The following is a 27,330-nucleotide window of genomic DNA, read 5'->3' on the forward strand; positions in this document are numbered from 1 at the left end:
AGATAGACTCATCACTTTTTCGTGAGGAAGTAGCATGTTTTCCTGATAATAATGATCATATATCAATGGTTGACATAGATAAACTCATCACTTTTTAGGCAATTAGCTACAAATGAAAATACAAATTTCAAAGAGAATACAATAGTTTATTCCATCATTTTCAAATGATGCTAAGAACACAAACTTTCAAACTGTCAATAGGCAACATTGCAGTCTATATCTAAATTAAGGGGGCAAAAAACAACCACCAAATTATAGGAAAAAAAATGAAACACTAACACATCCAATTTTGGCTCTGGCTTGAAACTCAGAATCTGATGAACCCTTTGTCTTGCAAACTCTCAACAGTCTCCTTTATGCTAACCTCTAATGGCACAAACTCAATCCCAAGAGACTCTGCTTTCTCTTTAGACACTTTGTAGGTTGGAATAAATATCTTTTCATCTGAACACCTGCCATTTACAAACCCCAATGGATTCTTTAAATAGTTCTTTTCTTTTTTTTTGAAACACATATTACATTAATTCAAACTAGAAAAGTTAGTTGGAGGCCATAAAGGCTTCATCAACCACCAAGTTCTCAGATACAACCAGAGCAGATTTAGCAAGACCATCTGCAAGAGAGTTTTGTTCACGAGAAATCCAAGAGAAAGAGGCAGAATCGAAAAAGGGCACAATAGCTAAGATATCTTCAATCACTCCATACAGTTCTGGGATGCAAGTTCCCATCTTCAGACATGTTATCAATTGAGCAGAGTCTGATTCAAAAACCACAGTCTTCATTTCTTCTCTTCTTCCCGACCTCACTGCTTCCAACAGGGCTAGCCCTTCCGCCATGAGAGCCGATGTCACAAAGGAAACCCTTTTGTGAGCAGAGCGTATGCCAGTAGATGTAAATGTCGCCCATCCTAATCCCGCCGCTGTTCCAGTAGGTGTCTAGGCCGCGTCCGATCTGATAACAGTCGAAGACGCCACAGGTTGCGTGGTGGGTGGGGATTTCTTTGCTTTGCGTGGGGCTTCTTGGTTTTGTTTCCCCTCCCATTCTCGAGCCAATGTCAACGCCATAGATAGAGTGTCTTCCGGGGACACTGAGAAACCTTCAAAAACAAATTTGTTTCGGGCTTTCTAAAGGCTCCAAAGGATCCAAACCGCAAGAGATTTAGAAGTGATCCCACTAGGTGGGAGGCACTGGCTAGACATCAAAGATGACCAAGAGTCTACTAAATCTAATGTTCCGCTAATCTCCACCATCGACACGAAGGGAGCAAGGCGCCACACCTTCCTTGCATATGGGCATTGGAAGAAGAGATGAGAAATAGATTCAGAGGCTCCACACCTTTTGCAGCTAGGATCAATCGGGATATGACGGTCAGTGAGTCTTTCTCCCACCGGCAGTGCTCCCTTGAGCATTTTCCAAGCAAATGTTTTAATCTTTGGTGCACACTCAAGTGACCAGATGTTTTTCTTCTAGTTAAAATCCCTTCCATCTGGTCCCTGCAGTCTGTTGTCATCATTGTCTACTGCCGAAAAGTACCCGGATTTTGTAGAATATACCCCTGTTTTCGTCCCTAGCCAGATAAGCTTGTCCGGAGTCCCGGTTTTGCTCGATCGAATAGCTTGGATTCTCTCAGTATAATCCGGGAAGCAAAGTTGCAGTTTGGGTACGTCCCACTCACCAGTTGCTGGAATCATCAGGTCAGAGACCTTGAGGTGAATTTGTTGCTCAGTTGGAGGTCCCATTGGTCTCTCTTGACGCACAACGCTTAGCCATGGATCATGCCACGCTTGGATAGATTGACCATCCCCGACTAGCCATCCTAAATTTTTAACCAGCAGGTCGCGTCCTAGAAGAACACTTCGCCACCCATGTGACATAGAAGACGTTCCCTCTGCCAGTAGGATGTTGTTATCGGGGCTGTACTTCCCCATCAGCACTCTACCGAGTAAGCAATCAGGGTTTTGGAGCAGTCTCCATCCTGTTTTTGCAAGAAGAGCGGTGTTAAAAGTCTGGAAATCCCGTACTTCCCCAGCCCTCCTATAGCCTTTGGTTTTGCCATTGAATCCCATGAAACCCAAGCCATTTTCTTTTTATCCTCATTACTGTCCCACCAGAATCGCGTCACAGCCGATTGTATTTGTTTGCATAAAGATAAAGGCAGAGCAAAGTAGGACATGGAGTATGAGGGGACTGCAGACAACACACTTTGGAGCATGACGATTTTGCCGGCTGAAGAGAGGAACCTGTTGGAGTAGCCCCGAGCTTTCTCTTTGATTCGGTCAACAATGGATGCAAAGGTATCACGTTTTTTCCTTCCAAAGCTCTCGGGAAGCCCCAAGTATTTCCCGGTGCCGCCCTCCTTTTGAATTTGTAGCTCTGTCTTGACCATCTCTTTCAGCGTGAAGGGGGTTCTCCGGGAGAAAGTGATTGCCGACTTCTCCTTACTTATACATTGACCCGAGGCCGCTTCATACTTTCCTAGGATATCTCGTAAGGCAGTGCAGTTGCTTCTTGTTGTCTCGATGAAGAACATCGTATCATCCGCAAAGAGTAAGTGGTTTATACGGGGGCATGCCCTCGCTACACGTAGCCCTTGGAGAGAGCCATCCTCTTGCGCCCTGTTACATAATCCCGAGAGGACCTCACTACACATGATGAATATGTAGGGAGAAAGAGGGTCTCCTTGACGGATTCCTCTACTCGGTACTACCTTCCCTCTAGGCAAGCCGTTAATGAGGAAGGAGTATGTAACAGAAGAGATACATTGCATGACGCAGTCAACGAGTCTTTGGTGGAAACCCAACCGAATTAAGACTGCTGAGATAAAATCCCATTCAAGCCGATCATATGCCTTGCTCATGTCCGTTTTGACCGCCATAGCACATCTCTGTTCCGCTTTCGACGTTTTGAGGTAGTGTAGAACCTCATGTGTGATTAGCACATTATCTCCTATTGCTCGTCCCGGAACAAACGCCGACTGATTTTCGGAGATCAGTTTATCCAGCAAGGGTTGGATGCGTTTAGTGAGGAGCTTCGAGTAGATCTTATAGTACACGTTACACAAAGCGATAGGCCGGTAATCTGAGACTTTTTCGGGTTGGTGATCTTCGGGATGAGACGGATATGGGTGTCGTTGATGGTGTCTGGGAGAGGTTGACCAGTAAAGAACTCCCTCACCTCCTTGACGATATCCGGGCCTATGCTCTCCTAATGAGTATGGAAGAAACCAGCGGAAAACCCATCTGGCCCGGGAGCCTTGTCTGCATTGATGGAAAACGCAGCATCCCGGACTTCTGCAGCCGAAGGTAGAGCAGTGAGTGCATCATTCTCCGCGTCCGAGACCAGTGGCCGTAGAGCATATCTCACTGTGTCCTCCCGCTCTCCCGGACTTGTGGTGAAGAGCTTCTGAAAGTATGCGTCTATTGTCTGCACAATCTCCTCTTCCTTATGGACCATCTGTCCATCTTCTCCTTCAATTACCGAGAAGGCATTTGCACGTTTTCTAGACTTTGTGATGGCGTGGAAATAACCCGTGTTGCGGTCTCCGAGCTTCAGCCAGGGCAGTCTACTCCGTTGCTTCCAGTACTCCTCCTCAGCTAGGTAAGCAGCTTGCAGTTTTGATTATATATCATGGATTCGTGCTACATCATTTATCGGGGTTGCAAGAGCCGAGTCCAACTCCCGTTTCTTCTACTCAATGACTCTCTGGCTGTTCCTCTGTTGTGTTTTGTTCCACAAGGAGATCGCACTTCTAGTAGAAGCTAGCTTTGTGCTGACTGATGCTGAAGGAATCCCTTGCCAAGAATCAGTGACAACCTTTCGAGCTTCCTCGTTCTTACAGAGACGTCGGTCGTAGCGAAAGATACCTCGTCGTCTTTTCACTCCGTTGTCAAAGAAAGAGAGCAAAGGTTTGTGGTCGGAGCTTAGGTCTGCCTCCAAGTATTGACACCGAGCAGTAGGGAAAGCTTCAGCCCATAAAGTGTTTGACGCGGCCCGGTCTAGTCTGCAGCGGACTAGATGATCCCCTCGGACTCCCCGCCACGATAAGGGGTCTCCGGAGTGTTGAAGGTCAAATAGATCACCTTCTGAGAAAAAGGTGCGCAAGTCCGTAAAAGAACCCTCCGGTCTGTCGGTACCACCTTCCTTTTCCGCGCTACATAAGAGATCGTTGAAATCTCCGGTGATGAACCAAGCTTCCTCGTGCATTAGTGTGTTTGAAACCAGCTGATCCCATAACACATTTCTTTGTGACCGATCTGTGCTACCGTGAACAAAGGAAGAGTAGAAGCTTTTTCCCTTAAAGTTAATGAGAGTGTCAATTACATGAGCATTTGAATTTAACACTTGTAGATTTAACCCTTGCTTCCAGAACAAGCCAAGTCCACCAGCCCCATGACCCGTTGGAGCAACCAGATGGTGGTGATCGTAGCGGAGATGCTCGAGCTTCTTGAGCACCACATTGTCGGGGTTTTTTGATTCCATAATAAAGATGATATCCGGGTCAAACTTCCTTGATATCTCTTTCAATCTTCGAACTGTCCGGGGATTCCCTAATCCTTGACAGTTCCAACTCAGAATCGCTAAGGAACGGGGTGGGATGGAACCCGAAAATCCATCCTTCTCCTAGCTGATGGTGGTATCATGTTGGCTAGTGGGAGATTCTCCGAGGGAGTTGGTGTACTAGCCACCCGTGATCGGGGAGTACTTCTCTTGTTCTTGGTCACCTTCGTGACTATCCTCGGTCTTGCTGTTTCTGTTCCTGTCTTTTTCTTCCCCGTAGGAGGCTTCTCCTGAAGAGTCTTCTTTTTCTGAGTATTGGTTTCCGTTAGGGAGTCCCCATTCTTCTTGACTAGTCGGGTCCCCGGGGGTCTTCCCCGTTTCCTCTTTTTATCTAGAGGAGCTTTACTAGCTTCTGCCTCTGCATCTTCTTGTACAGGAACGGGACCAAGACGAAACGAGATAGGTACTCTTTCTCCCTCATTGTCGTTCAAGTGCTCTGTACTTCTCGGTGCCGAGTAGTCATCACTAAAGGGGCCTAATCTTGCAGCAATGGGGAGGCGTTCAGAGACAGGGGAGTCCTCATTGATTGGCCCCAGTCTAGCAGCAATGGGGACCCTATCTCGGGTTCGTTCCTTTGGAGATGGCATCTCTATATCCAGTTCCGGGACTCTGTCAATGTTAAGCTCGCGACTGGAGTTTTTAACCATTCTGACCGCATTGATCTCCAGGACTCCCTGCGCCTCAGCTTGTCGTATTCCTTCCTAGCAGCACTTTCAGATGGGTCTGCACACTTGGTATATAGAGACATAGTGTCCTTGATTACGCTTAAAGCAGGATCCACAGTTTCGGGTTCTAACTCCGAGTTACACATCCGAAGGGGAACCCCCCTTTCAGATGGAAGCTGTCTGTTCCTTGAGAAAGAAGATTCTTCTCTAGGAGAGACATGTTGGTTAGATGGGGTACGAAGTCCATCGTCTCTGTTCCGCTCATGTCTTATTTGCTGGTCACGTGACAGTTCTTTCCTGTGGGAATCCCCACGATAGCTTCCATGGTCGTTCCTATAATCCCCTCTGGAGGATGTCTTTGAGTAATTCCTCGGCTGCCATTCCTGGCGGTGACCGGGATGTCCTCTCTGATATGAAGCAGTAGGAGCTCTGCGCTGGCGAGATGGGCCATAGGAGTGATTGTCAGTTAGAGCACGATTGAAAGAAATTCCCTGCGCTCTTTGGGAGCCCTGCTCACGTCGTGCTGGGGGTCTTTCTTGTAAATTTGATCTGAGACTGTGCTCTGAATTTTGTCCTGTAGGTGCATTAGCCAGTATGCCTTCACGTTTAGTGGCTTCTTCATGGGATGTGAGAAGAGCTTTTCCTTGGTGTTTTGCTTCCAAACAATCTCTGACCTCGTGGTCTAGTTTGTTGCAAAAGGAGCAATGCCTCTGGAGGCCCTCATATACGAAGGTAGCTGTTACTTCATCCCCATTGGAGTATTCTATAACTGAGCTCTTGATGAGAGGTAAACGTCCGTTGACATAGACTCGCATGCGAACGGCTGTGCTCGTGATCTCAGAGGTGTCAAATGTGCCTATGTCTTCTCCGAGGCTCTGTATAGTTTCCTTTTTCCAGAGATGAACCGGTATGCCCTGGATTTTAATCCAAACAGGGATCATAGATGGAAACTCAGGAGATACAGTTGGTTCCCATCGTTGTAGGATAATCATCCATCTAGCATAATGGTAGGGTTGTTTTTCCAACACTGTAAGCAAATCAGATTCAAGTGAGAACTGAAATTGGAACATTCCAAGCCCGAGGTCAGAGCCCACATGTGGGACATCTGCCTTCAATGCTCAGTAAAGAATGGTATAAGGGACCATACTTTTTGCATAGAAGGGTTGGTTACCCTCCCAATCAACGTAAGTGAGTGTTTCTCCTTAAGAGAGGAGATATCAGGCTCCGCAACTCGCACTCGAGCTTTGCGGGGAGCAGGGATGTGCTCAAGGGCTACCGACTTCCCTTTCTCAGCAGAGGAGAGTCTTCTTTGCATCTTGAAGTCCAAGAGTTCCGTTCAGAGCCGATTTGTGTAGGGGTTTTGAGATTTCAGAGGCAAACGCCTTAAGGGGAGAGTAACTTCAGCGGTCTCTTTTAGTGCTTGAGTAGAAGCAGATCGAAGTTTGGCTGGAACTCGTTCCCTGTAGAGGTGAAGATAAGGATAGCTACCAGTAACCACTGGTTAAAACTTGAACAACTTCAAACTTCTTAAACTGCAGAGTTGGGTGATTTCTTCTCCCTCAAAGTCGTCCAGAACTCCATTGCTGCAGTAGTGGCGCCTTCGTCTCCTTCCTCCGGTGGCTTTTCACGGCGGAATCGGTCCCTCCGACCCGGGTCGGGGGAAGAATCCGATGGGTTTTAGACCAGAGTAGGGGATAAACCGGAGGATAATAACAAAAGGAGAGAATAATTTGAAAAAGTTGATCGAAGACAGTAGCAGAAAGTCCCAAACGGGAAAGTAACCGCTGGATATTTGGGGGAGCCCACTCTCAGAAAGTACTAGGACCTTTCTCGCAGGATGTGCCTGAGAGAGAATTCTCCTCTTTTTATATATCCCAATCTTATTGATAGAGGTTCTGTTCTAAATAGTTGACAATTTCTATAAATAAAAACAGAGTTGCTCTGTTTCTGACATTAAAAGAAAGACTTACTTCTCAGGGAGTTGAAAATCAGGGTAAAGATCATGCAAAATGTTAACAACTTCAGAGTAATGAGCAACTCTCTCCACTAAACAGTATCTTCCATTAGCATCCGGATTCTCAAACGCTTGAATATGAGCGTTTGCTACATCTTTAACGTTAACCCACCCAAATGTCGCATTAGGAAACGTCTGTGCTCCTGAAGACGTAAACCAATGTTCAAGCTTAGTAAAAGTCTGTATCAAACAAATGCTTTTTCTTTACCTTTGATCAAGCTCAGTACTGCAGCAGCACTAGTGTTGAGGGTTGGTTGTAAAAGAGGACCAATCACCATTGCTGCGTTTATCGAAACCAACTGCATATCATTCTCTTTGGCGAACTTCCACGCTGCGTTTTCAGCTAATGTCTTGGACAGTACATACCATAGCTTTTACAAAAGAAGAAAACAGAGTTTCAGCCAAATAAAAACAGAGTGATAACTTGGTGATCACGGAACCTAAGTTTTTTTTTTTATTTACCTTGGCAGCTCTGCAATATTCAGGATCAGCGAACCATGACTCATCAACTATGGTATCGGGTGTTCGAGGCATGCCATTGAAAGCAACAGCTGCTATAGATGAGGTTAAGACGACTCTCTTAACAGAGGGAGTCTTCAAGCAAGTGCTTAGAACATTGATTGTTCCTTTCACCGCTGGATCTAGTAACTCAGCCTGTAAAACAAAAAAAAACATATCTCAGAGAATGCGAATAAGATAGACAGAGAGAGAAGACAGACACCTGACCTGAGGATCTTTGACATCGTGATAGAATGGTGAGGCGGTGTGGAAAACACCTTGGCAGCCATCAATGGCTGAATCGAAAGAGCCTTCTTCTAACAAGTTTGCTTTGAACAATTGAAGCCTTTCCTCTGCACCTTCTAATGCAAGCAAATGCTCTGTTTTCCTTGGATCATCTGCATCATCATATACACGTATACATACATAACCAATCTATTAATCTTGAATTATCCAAAAAGAATTAGAACTAAATATCTCTAATCATTTCACAAAATTAAATCTTCTATCTAAACCTAAGAAAACTATTAGATCCGTTGTTTTGTAATGAGAACAGAGAAAAGAGTCAGACTTGGATCACGAACAGAGGCTTTCACGGTGTAGCCACGGAGAAGTAGAAGCTTTACGATCCATGAAGCGATGTAACCTGAAGCTCCTGTCACACACACCGTCTTCTCTTCCTCGCTGTTCATTCTTCTTTCATATTCTCTCTCTTTTTATGTGTGTTTTGAAATGTTCAAAACATATTTTTTACCTTTTTCTGCTTTGTGTGTTCGGTTTTAAGCGCGCCACTTTTGGGAGAGTTCGTTAGAGTTTTCCACGGGACTATTCCCGGCCAAGTGTGTGACTCCTCTTTATCACGTCCCTACGTTTTAGTACCGCGCATTTTACCCCATATCTAATCTGAATCCAAAGCCGACCCGAAAAACTTGAACCAAATCCGAACCGATATCTGAACCCGAACAGATAATATCCGAAGATAACTGAATTTATATATATTTAACCCTATATTTCCAGTTTATTTCTAGCACTTTATTCAAAATATTTGTATTGATGTTGTACATGGTTCAAAAACATGTAATATACATATAGTTGCGGACAAATGAATTTTTTATTCACTTAAAACGTATGTCAAACTTTTTGTCTCATACACTAATAAAGGTTGTTTCTCAAAACAATACTTAAATATTAATGTTCTTCTATTTCAGAATTTTGTTTTCAAATCTATTAATTGTTTAACCTATTAAAAAAATTTAAAATTAGTTAAGTTAATTGTAAATGTATAAGAAACTTGAGTAATGGAAAATTTGAACTTTTTCAAAATCTAAAATATCTCAATGCGATCTAAAATAACTGAACCTGGACTAAAAATATCCAAACCCGACCCGATATGCAAAAATACTCAAACAAGTTTTATACTTCTATACCAAAATACAAAATCCAAAATATTTGATCCGAAGTCAAACGGTACGTACTTGAACAGGTATCCAAACTTAAGGGCTACTACGTTAATTCATAATAAACTATTTTGTTAAAAAATCCATATTATTTTAACATTTAAATTATAAAAAATATCATAAAGATCACTATACAACCAAGAAGTTTACATGCTTAGAAGGATTCACGATTTTACTCGAACCACATTGAATTGTAACTCATTGCTGCCTTATGATGATTATGTTTAATGATACGAGAGTCGGGTTTCACCCTGCTCCAGATCCGTTCCGACATCTCAGCTCAGCCAAAACGTAATGTAGCCCAATCAAGTGTCACCAAGGTTCAAGAGGGAACTCTGAGTCCATGATCAAATCATAGCCCACCTCGAGCTAGAAGAGTCTCGTACACTAAGCTCGACTAGTCAAATTGAAACGTAAAGAATTTAAAGGCATTAAAGGCCATCATAAATATGTTTGATCCACGCCGGAGATCATTCCGCCATTATGATTCATCTCCGAAGACCTATATAGGAAAGAGGGAAGACCAAGAAATAGGAATCCAATCTTCTCCATAACTTAGTCTTATCAACCAATTAAACATACACTTTCCATAGATAATTGTAGCTCAAGATTTCTTCTTTTATATCACTCCTTAGATAAATAAACATAAACCTATTTCTGAGTCAATTTTAGGATCCAACATTTGGTGCTAGAAAAGAGAGGGATATTCAGCAAAAAAAAATCCCTTTAAATACCTGACGACGTGAAACACAGACTACCATGGCTGCAGTGGATGCACTCACATGCGACATGAGCAACTCAAACCTATACAATTCCCGAACCCATTGAACCACACCAACCCAGATGACATGCATACTAACCAGACCCTGCAACTCGATGAAAACAGAAATCCAGTCATTCAGGTGACCAATGCTCAACAGTTCAGTCTCAACATAATTTCCTTCAATCCACCTCCCTCACCGGCGGAAGTAGTGAGGGCACAGCTGACCAATAAAAATACTATTTACCTCAGGTACCTGAAAAGTACATATTGTTTTTTTGTTTTGTTTTGCTTCAACGTCCAGGTCAGCAGGATATCCATGACAACAAGCCCTGCGACGTTTGGAGCAAGTAACTCAAACCCAGGCAGAGTAGCAAGCTCGGATAAACAACTTATTGGCCCCATCTCCAAGGACTCCACAAAGTACAGCTATTAGAGGAACACAAAGTCCAGAAGGCCCAACGTGCCAGAATATAATCGTGGATGATCCCAGACGAAGAAGCAACAATATCGGAAGGATATATCATAGACATCACGCAAAACATAGCAAGGAACCATGCCTAGCTTTGGATGGTACAATCATAGTCACCGAGCTCAGTCCCTGAAGTAGACAAAGTCATTGGGGAGATCCAGTGAACATTGTTCACTGATCAAATCACTAGCATTCCCATCCCAAACATTAAACTCAAGATCCCGCTCTACTAAGGAAATAACAGATCCCCGAGCTCGCATGAACGCATTTTGTATCACAATGGGACGAAATCACTTTAATGATGGCAAACAGGAAGCTGGTTACTGCCATTTTATCATTGAAAATCTGCAGAAGCCGCTCTTAATTGGTTCTCTCGGCTGGAGGCCAACACCATCAATATTTTTAACCAACTATCAAATGTGTTCATGAAACACTACTATATTTTCATAGAGAAAGGACACAGACCTGTGGACCATGTCTCATAAGGAACACGAGTCACTTAGCACCTTCATCGGCAGGTTCAAAACCGTTCTCTCCAACATCGTTGTGAGTGACGGTGGATGACTATCTGCTTTACGAAATGCCCTATGGCATGAGTCAAACTTACGTGAAGAAGTCTTGCTCAACAAGCCCACAACTTTGGAGGATGTTCTCCACCAAACTAAGTAAAATAAAACAAAACTGGCCTTAACACACTAAGCCTTCAACCTCAACTTAAATCGTCTAGCATAATCACAAGTGAGTCATTTGGGATTCATGCAAAAAGGATTGGGGTTAATCTGCATATCTAAATAGTATTGGGGTTAAAATCGAATTATACAAATGTTCATTTCATGATGGTTGAAAGATATGTCACAGAGGAACAGAGATTGAGGTGCGTGACCTTTACACTTTTGTCTCTTTTACTTCACAATTAGACACATTCCACTTGGTGAACACAATTTGGGAAATCGAGGTGCGTTTTATACCAATTTGCCATTTACTAACTTAATGCGATTGTACTTTGAAAAGGTGGAAACTTTATTATTTTCTTAAATTTTTATTTTTATCAAGTTTTCTCCTTCTTCTTATTTTACCATAACTTTCACTTCGTATCCGCTATTTCCATTTCCTCTGTATCCATCATCTCTTCCTCTTCTCAAGTAACCATCTCCACCAGCACTTGTATCCACCACTGTATCCACCACCGTATCCATAATCACCATAACCTCCATCTCAGTATAAACTTCCATATCCACAACCTCCGTAACAACTTCCGTATCCACCACCTCCGTATCCATAACCACCATAACTTCCATCTCCGTATCAACCTTCATATCCACAACCTCCATAAAAATTTTCGTATCCACCACCTCTGTATCCATAGCCACCATAACCTCCATCTCCTTATACAACACAGAATTCTATAAACCAAACTCTCATTAATAACCTAACTCTTTACCAAACAAAAACCAACTAAGTAGTTTATTCATTTTCAAACTATATGTCAAACGTCCCATGAAGAGCAAATATGTCATAAACATGCCTTAGTTTCATGAATTGTGTCTTGCAAGTAGAATGTATCCAATTGTGTAGTAAGAAAGACAAAAGTGTCTAAATTGGTAACTAACTCTTTTTTATATCATGTGTTGAGGAAAACATCAAGAAATGTAGTTGCAAAAAAAAGAACACCAAGAAATGTGTGTGGGCCGGCCTACGCTGGCAGGGGCGGATGTAGCTTAACGGGTACAGGGTCACGTGCACCCAACTAATTTTTATTTTGTTTAATTATTCAGTTCAAATCTTGAATTTTTTGAAACAATTAGCTCAAATCTTATGACAATGCCCCCGTCTAGTTAAAAGTTTGTAGTTGTGCCCCCGATTAACATTTCTTCTAGATCCGCCACTGGTCGGTGAAATATAATGATCGCTGCGCACGTAGCTCATCGGACGGTCATCCTTCCATGCAAACAAATGATCATCTGATCAGCTCTCAGATTCTTCCTCTTATAAAATCATCACATAGATAGAAAGTTCAAAGATCAATAAAAGAATAAGGAATAAACACAGAGAAGATACAAACTATGGATGCTGTCTCCGCCTTTGACCAAACCCTCCCGATCTCCGATGATGAAGCGGCAAAATTCACCAAATACTCCACCGCTGTACACAAAGTCATCGTAATGGTCAACGCTGGACTTATAGGACTACTCCAACTAATAAACCAACAGTCCTCTGTTTTGAAACACATAAAGCAACATTCTTGAGTTTTTGTGTATTCGTTTTGTTCTACGCGGTTCTTCGCGTCCGTGAAGCCATAGACGTGGGGCTACGGCCCGGGATAGTCCCGAGGCTCGCCGGACATACAAGCCATCTCTTCGGCGGTCTAGCCGCTCTCATGCTGATCTCATTGGTTTGCGCGACGTTTGCTCTTGTCCTTCTTCTTATGTGGTTTCTCTGGCTCTCAGCCATCTCTTACAGCATTTTAGATGAATTTATTATTTACTCGAAGCAACACAAATCTGGCGCCTGTTCCCCTCAGTCATCTCCGGTTTAAGATCTCGATGTTTGTATTAGTGCACTTAACCTCATTGATGAGAATTCCATAAGTTTCTCGGACAAGCAAAATTATTACTAAGATTTTAGTAAAAATTAGTTAAATAATTTAAGTTCGCTTCAGTACTAGGACTGAATCAATTTATAAACTCATATGAGGTTCCAAATAATTTCTTTTTAGTTTGTTCATGATAACTCAATTTCATTCTTTGAAGTTTTTGTATGCAAACTCTACAATGAAGGTGTTCTTAATTATCCACTCGTCCAAGAGAGTAGACTATTTTATTTTGGAGAAATTATTGGGTTCACCGCTAGAGTGAACCTTTAGGTTCACCCAACCAATAGAATTTCGTTATTTCATATTCAGTATTTTTTAAAAAAAGAAACAAAATATTGTCAAATTATATTAATATTTTTTAACTAAAAAATAAAAATTAATATTAATTGCAAACAAAAATACGTTTTAGAAAAATATATTTTTAATACCGTCAGCCAAACACTAAACTCTAAACCCTAAATCCTAAATCCTAAACCCTTGGATAAACCCTAAATTCTTGGTAAATCCAAAATGGTTGGATAAATTCTAAATCCTACGGTTTAGAATTTATCCAAGGGTTTATGATTTACCCAAGGGTTTAGGATTTAGTATTTAGGGTTTAGGGTTTAGTGTTTTGCTGATTGTGTTAAAAATATTTTTTTTAAAAAAAAATCTAAAGATTTAGGATTTATCCAAGGGCTTACCATGGATTTAAAGTTTATGATTTAGGGTTTAGAGTTTAGGGTTTAGCGTTTTGCTGACGGTATTTTAAAAATAAAATCTTTTTCTGCGACTACTATTATTTTATATTATTTTTATTTTAAAAATATAATAAAATTTGACAATATTTTGTTTCCTTTTTTAAAAAGATATTGAATATGAAATAACGAATTCCTATTAGTTGGCTGAACCTAAAGATTTACTCTAGGGGTGAACCCAAGTATTTCTTTTTATTTTGTTAGTCTTAAAGACCAAGACCAAGAGGTGGGCTATATTATAATTTTTCCCCCATATTATAAATGAATGCTATTTTTACTTTTATATTAAGAAGGAATTCAGTGTAGAAAAAGTTTGACTAGGTGATCAATGTAACACTGAACTGATCCACTCGTCCAAGAGAGTAGACTATTTTATTTTGTTAGTCTTGAAGACCAAGACGTGCACTATATCACAACGTCTTTTTTTTTTTAAATCTAACGACAAGTTGAAGTATATGTTAATATATTGTAAGCTTAATTAAGTCCCCATGAATCTGAAAGATTGATACAATTATAATAGTAGTTCGAAAGAGGAGAGAGAAGAATTGGTTTCTGGTTAAACCCGAAAAACGATGAATTTAGTGTCTCGTGTTTTTTAAGCAAATATTGAATTAGTCTTTGTCGGTCGGGAATTGATTAAACCGGTTAAACCGTTCGGTACTAACTCTTACAACCTGGTTAAAAGCCAACCAATTAAGTTTTAGGATTTGATGAAATAATTACATCCTAACACAGTTCTCAAATTTTTATTACACTGCAGAACAGTTTGTGCTACTAAAACACTTTTTCTTCACCAAACCACTTTCTAGTTATATACAAACTAAACAAGCTGTAACTAAATGATATATATTCTAATTAAATAATTATATCTGATTTCCAAAAAATTGAATCACGTTCTTTCTAGCAAGCAAAATAAAGTGGGTTCCATATTTCTATTTCTTCTTCATCTTTTCCATTTTTTCTTTTTGAGTTCTTAATTTTTCTTTGTAGAATAGATGGTGTTTCTTCAGATTTTTTTTAAAGAAAACATGTATTTAATCAGTATCTTTATTATTCAATCTATGTTTTAAGATATGTGAAGCTATATCTCTGATGGTTGTGTAATTGTAATGTATATGTGAAGCATCCTTCTCATCGCTTTTTCGTCGCCTCCTTTTCGTCATCGTTTTCGTCGTTACTTTTTTGTCGTCATCTTCGTCGTCATCGCCTCTGTCTCGCCGCTTTCATCTCTTCCATCTCGCTGCCTTTGTTGCAAAAGCTCGATGAGCAACGATGACAAATTTTGATTTTTTGCACATTTTGTCCCTAGACATTTGTATATTTTCATTTCTGACCCATATGTTTCTAAATTTGCAAAAATATACCCTTTCAAATTGATTTCACACTTTTTAATTGTACAGATCATACTTTTCATAATTACAAAAATGAGTTTACGAACTTTCTAGAATGTTTTCAATTCCATGTGTACAAACCCAAATGTAATTTGACATATTTTACACATGGATAAACATGCAACATAGTACACACTTATTTGTGTACACCATTTATATTGTGCACATCTACTATTATCACTTTCCATTATATGTACACAAATCAAAATCAATTCTCAATACAAAAAGTATCACTTACAAACAAAATTCTCACCCCTGCACACATGTGTTATATGTGCACACATGTACACATCTTCTATTTATTTTTGTAAACATGTATATTGTCCATGTGTACAATCCAATTTGATAAATTTGCAAGTTTCAGAATGTGTACAATCGTATGATGTCCATGTGTACACACAAATTTTACTATCATGTACAATGATTTACTTGTATAATATTGTCCACGCATATACTGATGCATAGATACCCACATGTAAAACCAAATTTTGTTTTTGAGAAACAATAACAAACGACATGTGTGTACACTATGCGATGTTATTTTGTGTACACTTTGTATGTGGTGCTCTCTTTGATGTTCTGTCATGGCTAACAGAATTCTCGGATTTCACATATGTCATGGCTAACGGAACTCTCGGACTTCTCCTTCACGACAGTCATGGCTAATGGAGCTCTCCAATTTCTCTTTCAAATTGGTGGTGCTCTCTTTGATGTTCCACTGTTACAAAATCTAATATGATCAAAATAAACTATTAAAAGATACTCAAAATTACTAGAATCATCATATATCATAACTTATGCAATTACAAAAGAACCAGTATACATGTGGACAGTGAAATACATGTGAATAATTGTACATGTGGATAATAAAATATTTGTGTATGTGGTATAGTGTACACGATCACGATTGTACACATGTACACACATTTTATATAGAGAAAACAAGAAATATAATATCAATGCATATGATATCAAAATCTAAACTAAGTTTCACTCAAAAAGGTTTTCATTTACGTAAACCACACTTACTCATCCTTACACTTACAAAGACAAAATTCTCTATTTCACATGTACACATGTAGATTGACATTATGTACTCGTGAACATGAATAACATACATAAACAAAACACAAAACATAATTGTTTATTTTGACAATATTAGACTAAATGAAAGCAAGCAAAAGATAAATGACCATTATGTAATTATAAAGAATGGTTGAAATGAACAATCAAGAATTTTGGGAGTTAATTCGAGTAGAAATCTGCACAATTAAAAAAATTGGGGTAAAAAAGCAATTATGTGAATTATAAAGGACCAAACAACCAAAAACCTAAAAATAGCCATTAATGCTCTCGAGCTAGTTCTGACGGAGCTGCGACGGCGATATCTGGGGCCATGTCGTCGGAAAATATTTTAAAGAGTCTGCCGTGACGCTAGTTCTGTGGTCGTGCGGAGGTTGACGATAGTTGAGACTCATGGTAGAACTTGATTGAAACGGAAGTACGCGGGAATTGACCCAGAAAATTATGGCAAATTTAGGGTTTTGATAGTAATAGATTTGAGTATTTTGCTTTTCAGATCTTTGTATCTTTTTTCTGAGAAGATTGAAAGATAATTAAAAGTTTAGAATTAATTTCTGGGTTAAAAGAAAGAACGATGGAAAAGGAAAAAATAATTAAAAAAAAAATGATGGGTCCTACCAATTGAAAACTCCTAGAAAGTCTAACTTGTTTTGAACAAAAAATAAAAGAAACAAACCAGACTCAAAAAGGGAACAAGACTAGTCACGTCCCACAAAGTTCAAGTTGGAAAAAACTGTCCTAGTAGCAGAAACTGACTTATCTTGTAATTAAAAGTTGGAAACTGTCCTACCATGTAAAAAACTCTTCTTCGTATTATCTACATGACACAGGTCTTTGTAGTTGGAACGTAGCAGGGATGAGGGATCTAAGGATACATCACCTCAACTGGGACCACCACTCCATACATACCGCTCAGTTCTAATATTTGGGTAGGGGAGAAGAGAGAGAAAGATGTGCCAAGAATCCTAAACCTAAACCAAACGGTTTAATCGGTTAAATCAATATATCTAGTGGATATGACTACAAACCCGATGGATTGGCTATTTTCGTGTCAGAGATCGAGGTATTCCAAAGATTACATGAAGACTTCAAAAATTTGTGCCTGTCTTATATTCTTCGGAGTAGAAATGGTCGAACGGACACTTTAGCAAAAGAAACAAAGACCATAAACTATATTTTTTCTATATAAATCAGATCCGGACAAACGAAGGTGTTCTTCAAAAAATTGACTCATCTGACCGCCATTTGATCTAATTTAGATGTTCAGCTTACAAAAAAAAATCTGCTAAATTAAATACCTAACGGACAGAGACTAATTCAACTGTGCAAGGCAAGGGGAAAACAATCTTTTCAGTTTTCATGTGTCTTAGCTGAACCAAAATATCGGTTTAATCGACACCAAACCGGAAAACACTAGTTTAGGTTGATCTCTTGGGTTCGGTTATATTGTCCGCACGCATGCGAAACCATCCTTCTTTAGTCTGTTTTGTTTCATAAAATGAAATCAAGAATGTCTAAAGCATTGAAAATGAAGTTGCTTCTCCTCATTCAACTCCTCCTCATAACTCAACATGGTGTTGATACAGCCTATGTTATTGTTTGATCCAAAAATAGTGTATTTGTTGGATTCATAACAATGAAGAATTCAAGAATTAGATTCTTAAATTCTTGAGGCTTAAAGAGAAATCAACAATGAAATCAAATGAGAAAAAGAATATAAAGAGATTTCATTGATTAAAGGTTCATTACAAAGATGATTACAAGTGTAAAGTGAACCTTAAGATCTACAAAATCTCTATGAAAGTATGTTCAAAATGTAGAAGAGGAGAAGATCTTTTGCTAAGGAGAAGTGTCTCCTTATTTATACCAAGATCAAACCTAGGGTTTCCTAGTGGCTTTCATCTAAGTGGGCTAATTCATTGTCTCATGGGCCTTGTTGAAGGATCAAGATTCATCCCCAACAGTAAGTCCCCCCAAGTTCGTAGAAAGAGATGAAGTCGATCTCTACGAATTTACGAATAGGGTTTATAAGACAATGAACTTAGCACATACTCATGTCGTAGACGAATTGTTATGAACGGACTGTTATGGCTAGGTTGTCATAAACGAAGTGTCATGGGCAGACTGTCTCGGACGAGTTGTCATAGACATACTTCTGGTTCCAATCGGACTTCGTACTCGGGAATGGTTGCGTGAACAATCTGTGTGGACAGTGTTCTGAACTATCCGAGCGAGTCGCCATGGATGAAGCGTCAATCAACTAACTGCCCAAGACAAGTCGCCGTAAACATCATCATGAACATACCGCGATGAACAAACCGTCACAATCAACCCGCCATAGGTACATGTCTTCGAGGTATTGAAGCAATCCATGTGTAGATGGAGTGATGAAGCTGGTTGGTTGAGATGTCTTGTTGATCCGCGCGTTGCCGTTACTGGTGAGACGTCATCGTTGAGAGAATGAGATGACGAGATGACTTTGCCGAGAAATATATTCATTGGGCTTCTGTCATCATTGGGCTTGTGGGCTTCAGCCTTTTGTTTCTTCTCTTTTTTTTTTTGAAGGCCCACGTTGCAAGAGGAAGCGAGATGAAACTTCTCCACGTCGACTTGTGATGATAATCTCAGTGGTAGCAAAATGAGCTCCTCCCTAGCGAGTTGACTGAGCGGGAAGCTCAAACACTCATCTTCAGTTTACGACGAGATGCATGGACTGCAGAGATCAAGTCTTAAGCTCCGACAAGAACGAGACTTGTAGACGTGCCGAGAACGAGACGCACTAACTAGTAAGAACGTTTTCAGTGATGGGTAAACTCTGCTTCTTGTGATGAAGACGTGACGACATGTGCGCTTCTCGACTGCAAGATCGTGAACATGCCGAGATGGCTTTGCCTCAAGCTTCCTGACGTCTTTGTGGCGAGGTGGCTGGTGATGTAATTCGTTGAAAGAGCTTTCTTGTCGTGGAAGTAAGATGTTGATGCATGTGTTGTGGCGCTTCATCGTTGATCCCAAAACTACTTGCGACAAAATCACGCGAGATGAGTCTTGCTCCTGTCCAACTCGTTAGAGCATCCTGGTGTCTCATCGGCAATCACACAAAAAGAGTGACAAGAAGAGATGAATGCCGAGAACAGAGTTGGTGTGAAGTGTTGAGAAGTTGGCGATAATTTTCCATAGATGGAGCTTTTGAAGACGTCATGGCGGTGAAGCTTTAAAGACGGATGCGGAGATCAGATCGTTACTGCCAAGGTCATCACGAGATTGATACTGTCCGAGAGGCCCGAGCTTAAAGACGGGATGAGGAGTCGACTGGAATGAGTCTTGAGCAGTGAACAAGCTTGTGAAGATTGTTGTTCCCGTTGACGTCGGAGCATAAGTCTTTGAAAAACAGAGCTCAAGTGTCAATAGGCTGTCCTTGGTGGAGCTTGAGAGCGTCATCCTCTAGATTTCACATGTTCCGGAGATCGTGTCACCAAAGAGACAATCTTCACAAAGAAAATTAAACTCCATTAATAATTAGGCCACTACTGTAATTCATTAACTTTGCCAATAATTTTAACAAAGCAATTAGCTGCCAAACTATCAGACTAGCATATCTGACGTTTAAAGTAGTCTTATAATAATAATTAGTCAATACTAAGAGAACTTATCTCTGTGGATCGCTCTTGTCTGAGCTGAGATGGGAGGCCACAGACTTCCAATGTGAACACGAAGACTGTTGCTGAATGTTGGATGTGCCGTCATGTTGGTTGTGACACTCGTTGTCGGCAAGAGGGGCTTGCGCCAATAACGGTGAGCTGCTATAGAGAGCTTGAGCGAAGAAACCAGGACTGAGTTCGTCTTGAAACTTGTTTACAACTCGGCAGTGTGCCAAGTCAGCAACTAGCCGCCATTGATGAAGCTTGAGTAAAGTCGGCAACTAGCCATTGCTGAGTTCGTTGTTCTTGAGAACAATTCTCAGAGATCAAATCGTGATGTTAAGATCGTTAAGTCAGCTTCGGTGCTCGCGTTCTCCAATTGAAACAGATAGCAGGGCTTGCCTTCTTCCTTCTCCTCCACTAGTGCGAGCCCTGAAGCTGGCCGCAAAGGTAGCAACTTTACTGTCTCTAACCTCGTTGATGTACTGGGTTTAACTACCAAAACTTGCAGAATCAATCGGATGAGCGCGAGCTCAGAGGCCAAGGGCAATCCAGATTCCATTATGAGTCTTCTTAAGAGTCATGGGTTCACAGATTCTCAGATCTCCACCATTATTACAGACTTCCCACAAGTCCTAACACTAGACGCTGAGAAATCACTTGCTCCCGAGCTCAAGTTGCTGCTTTCCAGAAGGGCTTTAACCTCCGAACTCACCGAGATCGCCTGGGATGTTGTCAAGCAACTAGTTTGTGAGAAGAAAGTTTCGAACTTTGGTGGGTCTCTGCTGATATCAACGGCAAAGCTTCATGGTAAAGCTTCAAAGTTTCTCTTTAGCTCCATGAAGAGGTCTGATGAGGCTGGGGATGTGACGAGAAGCTTCATGTGTCGAGAAAGGCTTGATGAACAGAGCTTGAAGAAGCCTGGAACCGAGCCGAATCTCTGAAACCACGAGATAGAGGGATAAAGAGAGACAGGAACAGAGCTTGAAGAAGCATCTTCTTGTTCACCGGATTGAGCTACTGAGTTCGTCATTCTTGAGAGCAATACACCAAGACCAAATCGTGAGGCCGAGAGAGTTGGTGGTCGTTAGTGAATATGACGAGATTGTCTCTCCATCAGTGAAGTGTCGCCCAGATACAATGTATGGAAGAGGATGGAGTCGATCTTGATTCTTGAAGAGGAGGAAGAGTAAAGAGTCGATCTTGATTCTTGATTCTTCTCTTTTTTTTTTTTTTACACTAGATCTAGATCTAGGATTCCCCATGTTTGATATGCATTGAAGACAGTTCTCCTTGCCCCCTCCCTCTAGCGCCAACTGTTTGATCCAAAAATAGTGTATTTGTTGGATTCATAACAATGAAGAATTCAAGAATTAGATTCTTAAATTCTTGAGGCTTAAGGAGAAATCAACAATGAAATCAAATGAGAAAAAGAATATAAAGAGATTTCATTGATTAAAGGTTCATTACAAAGATGATTACAAGTGTAAAGTGAACCTTAAGATCTACAAAATCTCTATGAAAGTATGTTCAAAATGTAGAAGAGGAGAAGATCTTTTGCTAAGGAGAAGTGTCTCCTTATTTATACCAAGATCAAACCTAGGGTTTCCTAGTGGCTTTCATCTAAGTGGGCTAATTCATTGTCTCATGGGCCTTGTTGAAGGATCAAGATTCATCCCCAACAGTAGGCGCTCCAAGGAGGGTCAAGCCGTTCGTAGTTCGTAGGTGCCGAGTAAGAGTGACGCGGAGGGTGCACTTACTCGTTCTCAAAGAGATCAACGAAGCCTGCAACGCGCACACCGCGAGTAAAACTGCCCTCGGAGACCAAAGGATCGTCATGGTGGAACATGTCCAGCTCGCGAGTAAAACCCCCCTCGGAAATTCCAGCAAAACGTCACGATCAAACGAGCATGCGGCGAGTAAAACTGCCTTTGGAGGACCAAAGGAACGTTTCGACGAAGCACGCCCAACTCGCGAGTCAGCGAGTAAAGCTCCTCCAGCGGACCAAAGGGACCCCGCGACTAAACCCACACGCCCAGCTCGCGAGTAAAACCCCCCTCGGAAAGTCTAGCAAAACGTCACGACCAAGCGAGCATAACCAGCGAGTAAATTCGCTTTCAGGGACCTTGCTAGGATGACGCGACAAACTAAGCAGAAACACGCGAGTAAATCCGACTTCGAAGACCTCGTGGAAACGTCGCGACAAAACGAAACCCGCGAGTGAAACCTGCTCTTGGAAGCCGAGAAGTCAGCGACGAAACCACTGTAAGCGATCGAAAGGACGCACCAGCGAGTAAACTCGCGCTTGAAGGAACCGTAGGAGCATCACAACGAAAGAATCGGGCCAAGACCGCGAAAGAAGCGACCATCGGAGATCCCTGAGGAAGCCGCGATCAAACGAGCAAATCAGCGAGTAAACTCGCTTTCGGAGACCTTGCTAGGACGACGCGACGAACTAAGCAGAAAACGCGCGAGTAAACTGCCTTCGGAGACCTCGTGGAAATATCGCGACAAAACGGAACCCGCGAGTAAAACATACTCTTGGGAGCCGAGAAGCCAGCGACCAAACCACTGTCAGCGACGTAAATTCACTTGTAGTAACCTCTGAAGTCAGCGACCAGACGCCCGCGTAAGAGGCGGCACTGAGATATCAACAGGCCAATAATCATCGATTCACCAAAACCTATCTTACAAGCAGTCCGTCCGGATAGGATCATCACTAATCACAGACGAACTGGGGGGGACTTACTGTAGAGGGGAGATTACATCCCTCTGAAGGCCTGGCGAATGAAGACATATAACCTGTCAATGAAAGGAGGGAAGCATAAAGCAGGCCTAAAAGACGGCCCACTAAGGAGGGTTCCAGTCGCCCCCGCGACTAAAGGAGAATGGCCCGTTTAACCGACCCAGCGACTAAAGCCCATACGAACCGACAAGTCTTAGGGCGAACGGGATACCATCTATAAAAGGAGGAGGAGAGGCGAGATAAAGGGGATCCAGACTTTTACATACTCACAAGGCGGCTAGATCTAGGGTTTCATTCCTCTCTATCCGCTATCTTGTATCGTTCCCCGGCTAGCTCTTCGAGCTCCGCTTTGTCTTCCTCTTTACACTCACTCTGTAACCAGCTCCTTATATCCTCATCTATAAAACGTCTTTGTTAGACCCACAGACGAGTTCTTCGTCTTCTCTTTACTAGTTTCGACCGAACTCGGTTCTAACAGTTATTAGCCATCTTCCCGGTTTCGAAGGTCCTCTTCCTTTCCACCTTGAAACTGGGTGTGCTTTCTCTTCTTGTTCCTCTGCTTTTTAATATTCATGACTAACAACAAAACAACCCAGCTGAGTTAAAATATTTGCATCTTTCTTATGAAAAGCTATATTGGTGTTGGTGAAGAAGAGAAAGTCAAACTTTTCTACTACTTCATCAAATCAGAGGACAAGCCTCAAGAAGATCCTCTTCTGATTTGGTTAACTGGAGGACCTGCTTGCACTGCTCTCTCTGCTCTTGCTTTCGAGATTGGTAATTTAAAGAGGTAAACAAACTTTAAAGATTTGACTTTTAATTGATACTCTTGTTTCCCTATTGGTTTAAGTGCAGGGCCGCTGACTTTCAAGACTGAAAATTATAGTGGGGGTTTGCCTTCTCTTGTCTCTACTTCTTATTCCTGGACAAAGGTAAATCCATCACATATTGAGTATCTCAGATTAGAGTTCAGGATTCTTGTTGTTTTATTTTCCTGGTTTCGTTGTATTTTTGATTTGGTGAATATATTTTAGGTAGCAAGCATAATATTCTTGGACCAACCTGTTGGGACTGGCTTCTCTTACTCCACAGCCCCTCCTGCTAGTATACCTAGTGACACAGGAGAAGTAAAACAGACCTATGAGTTTCTACAGAAGGTTACAATATTGCAAAAACATGTGTTTCTTGAGTCTAAGCATATCATAATCTTTTCAATTGTTGTTGTTGTTGTAGTGGTTAGAGGAGCATCCAGAGTTTGTCTCAAATCCTCTCTATGTAGGTGGAGATTCATACGCTGGTATAGTTGTGCCAGCCATCGTTCAACAGATCTCAATAGGTTTGATTTCGTTTTTCATTCCATTATCCATCTTCTGATCTTTGGATATGATCCACTTATTACGTTCTTACACATTACGGTTAAGCAGGAAATGAACATAGCAACAAACCCATGAATCTTAAGGTTCATGATAAGTCTCTTCACTATATTTTCATTATAAATTATGATTCATAATAGATATATGAAACTTGTTTGAAAGTATCATTTTTACCAACAGGGCTATGTTCTTGGGAATCCATCAACGGAACTTGATAAAGATCATAACTCCAGGATTCCATATGCACACGGAATGGGACTGATCTCTGATGAACTCTTTGAGGTATATAATATATTGAAGTCTTACCTAGTCTCTTGTATACCCTAATGTAAGTACTTTCATTAAACTAGTTTCTTGTAACTCTTGTTTTCAGTCGCTTAAGATAAGCTGCAAAGGAAACTATGCAAACATAGACCCCACTAATACACAATGCTTGAAATTGGTGGAAGACTACGATAAGGTAAAAAAGTAAAAAATGTGAATAAACCAAGACTAGTTTAATTCTTTTTGCATTGCTGATTAGTGATTATGATGATTGATGACAGTGTGTATCAAGGATAAATGAAGGTTCTATTCTGATATCAATGTGTGATTTGGCTTCACCAAATCCATTTTCAATAGAGAATCCTGGAAGAAGTCTCGAAAGACTTGTTCCATCAGATCTTTATCTTCCAACTCCTGATTGCTATGTAAGCCAAGAAAAAATAAAGAAAAGGTTTGGTTTAGTTATGCAATGGAAATCATGTTGTTATAAACCACTGAGATGAATTGTGCAGATGTACCGTTATGTTCTAGCTACATATTGGGCTAATGATGAAGATGTACGCAGAGCGCTTCATGTGGAGAAAGTATGTCATTTTCCATTCATATATACATGCATGTTATCGTTGTTAGTATTTTATTAATCAATGAATGTATGTAAATTTTTCAGGGAAGTATAGGGAAATGGATGAGATGCGATTGGGATATGGCTTATGAGAAAGATATACAGAGTAGTGTACCGTACCATACGAACAATAGCAGAAAAGGGTTATATAGGTCATTGGTTTACAGTGGCGATCATGATTTGATGGTGCCTTATGTTGGAACCGTAGCTTGGATTAGATCTCTAAACTATTCAATCATTGATCAATGGAGGCCATGGTTTGTTAACAATCAAGTTATTGGATACACAAGGACTTACGTCAACAACATGACGTTTGCCACTATCAAAGCAAGTGTTCTTTTTTTTTGGTTTTTGATCACATGTTTTTTTGGTATTCCACGTTAGAATTGATAAAGTTTTTGTAACTGGTTTAATTTTGCAGGGAGGAGGGCACACTGCAGAGTATAAACCATATGAAAGCTTCATGATGTTTCAAAGGTGGATACGTAATCAACCTCTTTAACATAGTAGGGCCTCAACGAGTCCAACATTGTAGCTTTTCTTTTTTTTGAACACCTTGTATCATTTTCTATCTACTTTTAACAATTACATTCAACCATGAATTTAAAACTGTTGCTATGGACTAATACATTTGGTAAAAGATACGTTCAAATCATTTTTTATATCGACTTTTTTGTTTAGATAGTTCGTTTTAAAGCAAATTTTTAACTTGTTGGCGTAGTTTTTGTAAATCAGCAAGAACTATAAATGAAAACTTCTCAAATGTCATGTAATTATTGATTGTGAATGTGAATGTTGACTTTTTAGTCATTATAGTATAACTTTAGTTGGTTTTTAGAAGCTCTTTCTAATGTGTTTATGTTGTTATATTTTCTAGACGAAGTGAATCATTAAGACAAAACCATAGCACCATAAACTACTTCTTGACACTCGTTTCAGTCTGAATGCTTTTTGCAAAAGAAAGCACATGGTTGAATGGTATTTACACTTGCTTAATTCTCCTTTTTTTTTTAATTTTGTTGACCCTTTATAATGTTCGTACTTGAAATTACAAGGCACGGTGAAGTGCATGCATATCAAAAATGTGGTGGTTTCAATTCTGGTCTTTGCTAACCGGTGGTTCAATGCTTCAAAGACCTTTGTTAAGGGCCTCAAGGAGAAAATCTTGGACTAATGCTAAATGAAAAAAAGTAAGACCATTCAGAGTCGAAGCTTAAGAGCAGCATTAACGTAGGTTCTTATGCATGTTTCTTAGCCTATTAGGATTTAAAAAAATGAAAAATAGATTTTACCGAAAACACGGCTCTTAATTAAGGGAGGCAAGGAATGTCTCTTAGGAGATAGGTCTCCAAAAATGAGCGGGTAGAGGAGAGGTTTGTGTTTCAACCATTTCGTTCGATTCCTCTCCTTTCTCTCTCTCCACGACGAAACGGTTTCAGAGAGTTTCTTTCAATTCCATGGAAATCGAGGCTAGGCCTCTTATGCTTACGGTCCAGAAACAATAACTTATTTGATCACTAAAAAGACTTTTCATTAATATCACACGAACTAAATTCACAAAACTTAAACAACACCTAAACAAATCTCACACATGATATTATGTCAAATACACGGCGATAACTAAAACCTTTCACGTGACTCTTCACAACAGAACAGTCCCAAACAACATGTATTAGAGCATCTTTATCGCTCGTATTTAGGGAGTTTCTTAGATTAATTATGCATTAAAAATAAATCAAAAACACTAATAAATACAAAAGACGTCACTTAATTTGGCAAAAGAAGAGACGGTATATGAAGTTATTTGAGGACACATGTAAGCAAATAGAGGAGAGAGAAGGATGATTCTGTTCTCTCTTTCTCTCGAAACCTCTCTGTAACGACCCAAAACCAATAGTTGGTTTATTTATTTATTTCTTGGACCAAATAATTATTTAAACCGATTATGGGTTAGTTCAATTAATTAATCTAATCTATTAAAAGTGAAGTACAAATTAGAATTAACCCTTAGTTTTCCTAAATAATTACAAGTCTATGCCACTAGATTTTTTGTCATTTAATTATATTTCTAAAATAAAATTATGGAATCTTACCAAATATCTAAACTGATAATTTTTAAACGTGATTATAAAAATATCTAAACTGATATTTTTTAAACGTGATTGTAAGAATCTTTTTTAACCAAATATTCTAAGAATAACCTTCCATATTCTCATTGTTCACTAAATCACTTTCCAATATATTAAGCAAAAAGTACATGTTAAATATTCGGTGAACATTAATTTGTTTTCTTAAATTAAATTTGATTTAAATACACTTCATTCACTTTTTCATTAAATCAATGTCAAAAATATATATTTTTATCAGCTTATTTTATTGGACTAACAATTAATGGAAATTATAATATCAACTCTTCATTTAAAAAATCTGAACGAGAAAGTAGCACCAAATTTGAACCGA

The 27,330-nt window shown here is 40.2% G+C and overlaps 2 protein-coding genes and 1 pseudogene across 2 annotated transcripts; 2 read left to right on the forward strand and 1 right to left on the reverse strand.

Annotated features, from left to right (window-relative positions):
• Nucleotides 1-307: 307 nt before the first annotated feature.
• On the reverse strand, nucleotides 308-8,426 carry LOC108855866 (phenylacetaldehyde reductase-like). Its single transcript, XM_018629787.2, has 6 exons — nucleotides 8,306-8,426; nucleotides 7,963-8,132; nucleotides 7,699-7,890; nucleotides 7,445-7,607; nucleotides 7,193-7,379; nucleotides 308-452 (listed from the first exon to the last, which is right to left on the reverse strand). Exons 1-6 carry the CDS (start codon nucleotides 8,424-8,426, stop codon nucleotides 308-310), a joined length of 978 nt encoding a protein of 325 aa, XP_018485289.1.
• Nucleotides 8,427-10,724: 2,298 nt separating this feature from the next.
• LOC130497056 (uncharacterized) lies at nucleotides 10,725-11,092 on the forward strand (annotated as a pseudogene).
• A 6,615-nt stretch (nucleotides 11,093-17,707) lies between these two features.
• LOC108839726 (serine carboxypeptidase-like 18) lies at nucleotides 17,708-25,525 on the forward strand. The gene is made up of 13 exons (XM_056986294.1): nucleotides 17,708-17,818; nucleotides 23,089-23,144; nucleotides 23,243-23,388; nucleotides 23,467-23,543; nucleotides 23,646-23,768; nucleotides 23,845-23,947; nucleotides 24,036-24,070; nucleotides 24,165-24,266; nucleotides 24,358-24,444; nucleotides 24,530-24,673; nucleotides 24,761-24,832; nucleotides 24,916-25,201; nucleotides 25,296-25,525. The coding sequence occupies exons 1-13, from the start codon at nucleotides 17,726-17,728 to the stop codon at nucleotides 25,370-25,372; spliced, it is 1,401 nt and encodes a 466-aa protein (XP_056842274.1). The 5' UTR covers nucleotides 17,708-17,725; the 3' UTR covers nucleotides 25,373-25,525.
• The last annotated feature ends 1,805 nt before the right edge of the window (nucleotides 25,526-27,330 follow it).

This window comes from Raphanus sativus, chromosome 1 (genome assembly GCF_000801105.2).
Source record: "Raphanus sativus cultivar WK10039 chromosome 1, ASM80110v3, whole genome shotgun sequence".
NCBI lineage: Eukaryota > Viridiplantae > Streptophyta > Magnoliopsida > Brassicales > Brassicaceae > Raphanus > Raphanus sativus.